General features: G+C 32.4%; 1 protein-coding gene across 1 annotated transcript; it reads left to right on the top strand.

The window, feature by feature from the left end:
• Positions 1–3,361: 3,361 nt before the first annotated feature.
• Positions 3,362–7,182, top strand: LOC117103225 (beta-1,3-galactosyltransferase 5-like). Its single transcript, XM_033243786.1, has 2 exons — positions 3,362–3,464; positions 4,943–7,182. Exon 2 carries the CDS (start codon positions 4,992–4,994, stop codon positions 6,456–6,458), a length of 1,467 nt encoding a protein of 488 aa, XP_033099677.1. The 5' UTR covers positions 3,362–3,464; positions 4,943–4,991; the 3' UTR covers positions 6,459–7,182.
• Positions 7,183–7,521: the final 339 nt, after the last annotated feature.

Below are 7,521 nucleotides of genomic sequence, written 5' to 3'. Positions count from 1 at the left end.
AATGTGTTTCAATTTTTTATAGATATTTTTATTATTGTTATTATCTTTTATATTAATATTACTAAAACATTTTAAAATGATTCCGAGCTTGCAATTTTTTTTTTTTTTTTTTTTTTTTGAGATTTTGATCTTGAATCTTGAGGGAATTTTACAGACGTAGGGTCCAGTTTAGAGCTGAGATTTGAAATATTATGCCTATGGCCAAATATCGCACTCGCAAAATTTATTGTAATTTCCTCCCCCCCCCCCACTCTGCCCTTTCATCGATTTTAATAATCATTTTGCAAATTTAGGGTGGGCCAGTCTGGCTTCCCCTCTTCATGGAATCTGCCTCTATTTTGTGAATATATTTAAGCTATAAGTGGAGTCGATGCTGGCAACTAAAATGAATCTCATTCAACACATATTATGTGTAAATTGACGTTTATCGTGTTGCAACTGAAAAAATATGTTTTTCCATTTCTTTAAAATTGTTAATCTGATTTTGGAATTTTAAAAATAGCTTTAAATAGGCCTATGCCAGTTAAAATCTACTTTTATCTGGCCTTAGAAATATGCATATTTTTTACTGAATATTTATTTTAAAATTGACTTAGATTAATTTACCTTGATAAACATAAATATTTCCAACTGTATCCTTTACACTCAAAATTAAAGTACTTTAAAATTGAAACGAAAATAGACATTACTACCATTTATTAAATTTAGAAGATTTTAAACGTAGTGGAGTTCTTAATTTAGAAGCCAAGAAGGGTAGATGGGATAAGATTCCACTCCAGTGTCGGTTTTGTAAACCTGTCTCTTATACACATCTAGATGTGTATAAGAGACAGGTACAAATGTTTTAAGATATGTTATTGTAAATGAAACTATTGACAAAGCACGCATTGCAAATTGCACGTTTCTTTACTGTAATTTTTATTTCCTTTGTCTTCGTTCGTATTACATTTCCACAATTTAAAGAGATATGCGACCCATCAAATCTAAACATTGGGTCGCGACCCATAAGTTACGGAAAGGTGGCCTATACTGTATGTTACATGCATCGGTGTTAGCCTAGATTTTCCCTATGGTATTAGACCATGACTCTATAAATTGTCACTACAACCACGGAGGAATAAAATGCTAAATAACTATTACTATTCCCCAGTTGCGTATGTCTTCGGGGAAGGTCTTAGGGACACACGCCCACCTCCCCCATCTCAGAAAAGGAGGCTCCCACACCAAAAATTTGCTTAGCAACACTGAGTACACACAAACAGTTAAAAATTTTATATAGTTGGGCACATAATCCACAGCTGCCATCATGTTTAAGCTAAATATTCTAAATAAGCCTAGGATTATCAAAGAAGAAATAATGTAATCGCAGCAAGGACATTATCATTAGGTTTTTTTCTTGCAGAGAACAAGTACACCTTCTAAACAATCATTCATAATTACTAAATAGTAATATCTTCATTCTAACAAAATATTTTCAATAGTTGGTGTCACTATTACCTTTATAACCCATACAAACTGGTTTAGTTTGTTTCATTTTCAGAGTTTAATACCAATATAACGATAACAAAACTTTGGCGGTAGGAGTGCACTGAAACATTTCAACCTGTAAACATAAAAAACATGCAAAATAAATTGCACTTCTCATGAAAATTTATGCCTGTGCATTATTTTTATTTAGCTATTTAATATAGTTATGCAGTTCGGGTGAAAACTCCTAAAACACACTGTAGAAAACCAAACAATTCAATTGTGATTGACTCACATGGTATATCAATAGGAAAATTAAATATTTGTGATAAGAAATTGTGATTCAGCTTCCTTGAAATCGGCCACAAATAAATTATTTTAGTATTAATAAATGCATGATTTATGTTGATTTATTGATATATGTTGATATCCATCCCTACCTAAGCTGGTCGAACGTTTCGTTTGGGTCTATACCCTAGCTGCACTGATGAGGCCTGGAAGGTCGAAACGGATCCGTCTGCAGATATTGGGATTCCTTCCAGTGGATGCTTAGTTTATTTTGCTCATTAAGAGAATTACCGTTTATAATAATGTGCATCATAGCGCGGAAATTGATGCCGGCTTATATAATGAATTAACATTCATTACAAAAATCACAGCCACAGACATAATTTTAAATCAACATTATCAGGATGAGCTTACGATTATCTAATATTACAAACGAAATATTTTCGTCACATGAAAAATTTAAACTCAGCTTATAGACATGACACATTTTCAATCATGTATATGTACAATATGCCTATACCTCTGATCCGCAACCTTTTTAGTCCACAGCACAAAAATTAAATGTCAAGCACTGAGACGCGAACCATCGGACCCGAAGACCTAATCTATCACCTGAATTTCATGGTAAAATGATTGAATATTTTATTATTTTCTTTAAGTCAATATATCACGTCTGTAGTTTTATACACAAGGAATACGTCTAGAACCATGTCAACTTGATTTTTTGTCAACCAATTAAAAGATATCACTTCATTCATAAAAGGTTTTTCAAATCACCCACAAACTAAATTAAAATGCTATAAAAATGAAAATAATATAACTTTGAAATACTCATACAACAGAACCACATACTTTATTAACTTTAAGTTAAATTATTACAGACGTTCGATTACAAAAATATATTTTTTTAATTTGCTGCCAGAAATATATGGATTATTGGAAGACTATACACTCTAATTTACGAGAAAAATGTCGCTATAATTTTCACCTGAAAGGCAAACACATTGATATAAGCAAAAGTAAAACTTTCATGTCATAACTGAAGTACAAATGTTTTAAGATATGTTATTGTAAATGAAACTATTGACAAAGCACGCATTGCAAATTGCACGTTTCTTTACTGTAATTTTTATTTCCTTTGTCTTCGTTCGTATTACATTTCCACAATTTAAAGAGATATGCGACCCATCAAATCTATTTCGCGACCCAAACATTGGGTCGCGACCCATAAGTTACGGAACGGTGGCCTACTGTATGTCGACTTTCTAGTTTTTCTTTTAATTAATTTACTAATTATTATTGTCATTATAATATGTATAATACAGTAAATGCACTTTTTTATTGGGGGACATTGTAATACGGTATGCTTATTTATGTTGCCAGAGATCGATGGGGGACATGGTCATTGTTTTACGTCACCATCCCGATTTATTTATTTACGTGTATTGATGCGGAAATACTAACACGTGTTATTGGAGAAAATAATTGATTCTCTTTCTCATTGATTATTATAGAATATTGGCAAACAATGAAAATAAAATAATTTTACAAGTGCAATTGTTATTTGTAAGTATTTTGCCATAGAAGGCGTCTCTATGCTGTTGCGATCGATCAATGATCTGATCGCGCTTTGCGTGAACCTCCGGTTTAGCTTTCAATCTGAGAGGAGGACTACGAGGATATTGATGTGACTTGCTGCACAGTACCTGGTAAGTGTAAATTCATGATTTAAAACAGTTTTAAAATAAAATCAAATTGTAAATTTTAAACAAAACATATTATTACAATTAAAAACAGGGTGGGGCGGTGAAAATGTAAAAAAAAATAGTTTTAATGTGCTTTTAGAGATAAGTAACGTTAAATTTAAACAATATCTACCGGTATATTTATAATTGATCAATTTAAAATGTGGTTCAATGTTTTATAGATATTTTGATTATTGTTATTATCTTTTATATTAATATTACTAAAACATTTTAAAATGATTCCGAGCTTGCAATTTTTTTTTTTTTTTTTTTTTTGAGATTTTGATCTTGAATCTTGAGGGAATTTTACAGACGTAGGGTCCAGTTTAGAGCTGAGATTTGAAATATTATGCCTATGGCCAAATATCGCACTCGCAAAATTTATTGTAATTTCCTCCCCCCCCCCCACTCTGCCCTTTCATCGATTTTAATAATCATTTTGCAAATTTAGGGTGGGCCAGTCTGGCTTCCCCTCTTCATGGAATCTGCCTCTATTTTGTGAATATATTTAAGCTATAAGTGGAGTCGATGCTGGCAACTAAAATGAATCTCATTCAACACATATTATGTGTAAATTGACGTTTATCGTGTTGCAACTGAAAAAATATGTTTTTCCATTTCTTTAAAATTGTTAATCTGATTTTGGAATTTTAAAAATAGCTTTAAATAGGCCTATGCCAGTTAAAATCTACTTTTATCTGGCCTTAGAAATATGCATATTTTTTACTGAATATTTATTTTAAAATTGACTTAGATTAATTTACCTTGATAAACATAAATATTTCCAACTGTATCCTTTACACTCAAAATTAAAGTACTTTAAAATTGAAACGAAAATAGACATTACTACCATTTATTAAATTTAGAAGATTTTAAACGTAGTGGAGTTCTTAATTTAGAAGCCAAGAAGGGTAGATGGGATAAGATTCCACTCCAGTGTCGGTTTTGTAAACTTTGTAATTTATGTTCAATCGAAGATGAATTTCATTTTGTAATAATTTTTCATTTCTATTCTCAAATCATTAATAACTTTATTCCCAAATTTTAATATACTCTTCATTGCATTGAACAATTTTATTTTTTTTTTTGTCTAACGTAAAATCAAAACAGAATGTAGCCCAATTTTTATTTATTTATTCATTCATTTCCACCAGGCCATTTTCCTCTCTGGGCCTTTTGCTATGAACATTTTTGTGACTCGGACTTTGGCCAAACTGGCCCTTTGCTACTAGCCACATTGCCACTCGGCACTTTACCCTATGGTTTAGATCCACCTGGTCCTTCACCACCAAGCATTTCGCATTCCATAAGGGCCCACTGCCAGCCGACGTTTTGCGACCCGGCCTTTTAAGTAATGACGTCTACGGCACGTGCTTTAAAAGCTGTGGGCCACATTTCGATATCAGAAAAGATAATTTTAAATAGTGTTGTTGTTTTTGCAGATAAAACGCATCCTAACTGGATCGACTTAACTACACACGTTCGTTCATAATGAAACGAAAACTAACGCGATGTTTTAAATACACTGTTTTCATTGCCACTCTAGGCCTAGTGGCGCTCGTCCCCACATCCATTTTGAGATTACAAGATAAATCGACTACCCAGCGGAGATTGAGTGGCAGAAACAGCAAAATAAATATTGCTAACTTAATGCATAGTTCAGAAATATATACGTCTCTGGATGGCCATAAATTTCAATTGTATCAGAACGATAGTATTGATGGAATGCTGAAACAAGCGCGATCCCGTTTTGATAATAGAGAGAAACTCGAAGAACAAAAATTGGAGTACACAGAGGAAATGAATGGAAAAACTGCAACGACAAGAAGCATCGTACAGAGAGCCTTAGAAATGAAAACGACACTATCGGTTGCTACAATTGAAGATTTGGAATACAAGCACAAGATTACAAATAACAATGTTGAAAATTATTTTAGGCCAACCACTAAAACTCAGAGAATAGGCCTACTTAGAGAATTGGCTGAAAAGCTTACAAAAAACCAAAGTGTCGTTACGATCAAATCACGTGATTTAGAATCGACGTATGTCATACGGCGCACTAATCAATCTATAAAAATTACAAGAACGAAACCACTGTATCCCACTGATCAAGTTAATGATTTTAACATTGCTTATATTATACCAAATGAAAATGCTTGCAAAGGTGATCCTGAAGTATTTGTTGTAGCAATGATGTTAAACCAACATACGGATTACACATATCGGAGATTCGTTCGTGAGTATTCGGGTAAAGCAAGAGTGGTCAATGATAAACGTATTCAACATATATTCTTACTTGGAAAAACAAATAATGAAACACTTCAACAACGAACTGAACAGGAATCGAACACATTTGGAGATATCGTGCAAGGAGACTTTTTAGATACCTATGGAAACTTGACTTTGAAAACTCTAATGGGATTTCAATGGATACGAGATTTCTGCTCAGAAGCAACTTTTGTGTTAAAGGTTGATAGTGATATAATAGTAAACTATAACGCCTTAATTCCTCATCTTGTAACGTCTCCAACTAATGGATTCGTTGAAGGGAGAGTTCAAGCTTCGGCGTATCCATTGAGAAGCAAGTATTCTAAATGGTACATAGCCGAGGAAGACTACCCAGAAACTACGTACCCTCCGTATTGTCTTGGACCGTCATACCTTATGTCTACTGACGTAAGCACACAGGTATTACACACAGCACATTTTGTACGGTTTTTACCATGGGAAGATGTATACGTTGGTTTAGTGCTAAAACGGCTAAATATTACAAATATACATAAAAATAGTAGGTATTTCGTTCTACTAAAAAAGAACAATATTATATGGAATAAGATATGTGTATTTCAACAAATTTTTACACTTTACGTAGGGCGTCGTTTTGACAAAAGTCGACTCAAGATTATCTTTGATAGATGGAGCAATAAAGTTAACTGTCGCAATGTCGTCAGGAAATAAAATGAACTATCATCGGGTTTTCTCCCTACTTTTCAAAGATGCAATTTGTTTTTGAAGGTGCACATAAGCTAGATGTGTACACTAACATAAAAAAAAACTTGCTTCTACGATCCGATTATCACTGGGCGATGAGCGTCTGGAAGCAGCGCCTATGTTATAAATATAGTTAGCGGTGCCCCTGTGTTACCGACTAGCCTTGGCCGAAATTATTAGTAATTAGTAATAATTAATTATTTTATTTATTGATATATTGTCGGCGAATGTTTTTTTATTATTATTATTTATTATACTATTGTTAATTTTTACGTTATATACCATAAGAACCTCTTCTTTGGGAAACCCGTAACGATGACACTTATCTGCTAAACTAGGCGTTTATCATTTACTATTATGGTTAACCCAGCTTAAGAGAACAGGTACTGTAGAACTCACAAATGTAAAAATCCGACAACACTGTAAAATTGTACCCGCACATGTCCAAATAACCACAAATATACCCGTAGGAACATAATTTACAGAATTTATACAGAAACAATTCTATACAATTTTTACAGCATTTTTATAGGCTAATTCTATATGATTTTCTAAACCATGTTTTATAGAATCTTTATAGATTTTCTGCAGGGTCTCTAAGGATCTTCTCATGTAGTTCTGATAGGAATTCTTAAGAAAATTTAACGAGTTCTATAGAGTGTTGATAGAGAAATTGCATAGAAAAACTTCAAGATTTCCTTAAAAAATTTTCTTTAGACCTACAAAATTCCTATTATAAAAGAATTGCCAAAAAAAAAAAGTTTTATCAAATTTATATAGAATTTTCAATAATAATTATCGACTTTTATAGACTTCACATACAATTGCATAGAGAGTTATAGGAATTTTATAGAACATATTACTATTATGAAAGAACTTCATGAAAATTTGAAAAAAAAACTTTTCAAAGAGAAACAAAGAAGTTTCTATAGCATGTTTATAGAATTTCTATTAAAAGTCTATAGAATTATTAGTAATTCCATGGGGATTAGCTATTTTATGGAAAAATATAAACATTCTAAAGAATAGG

Source organism: Anneissia japonica, unplaced genomic scaffold (genome assembly GCF_011630105.1).
Source record: "Anneissia japonica isolate Jap-2015-1 unplaced genomic scaffold, ASM1163010v1 scaffold2652_len1590060_cov184, whole genome shotgun sequence".
Taxonomy (NCBI): Eukaryota; Metazoa; Echinodermata; class Crinoidea; order Comatulida; family Comatulidae; genus Anneissia; species Anneissia japonica.
The sequence above is the reverse complement of the archived record's forward strand: the minus strand, read 5'-3'. Positions and strand labels throughout refer to the sequence as shown.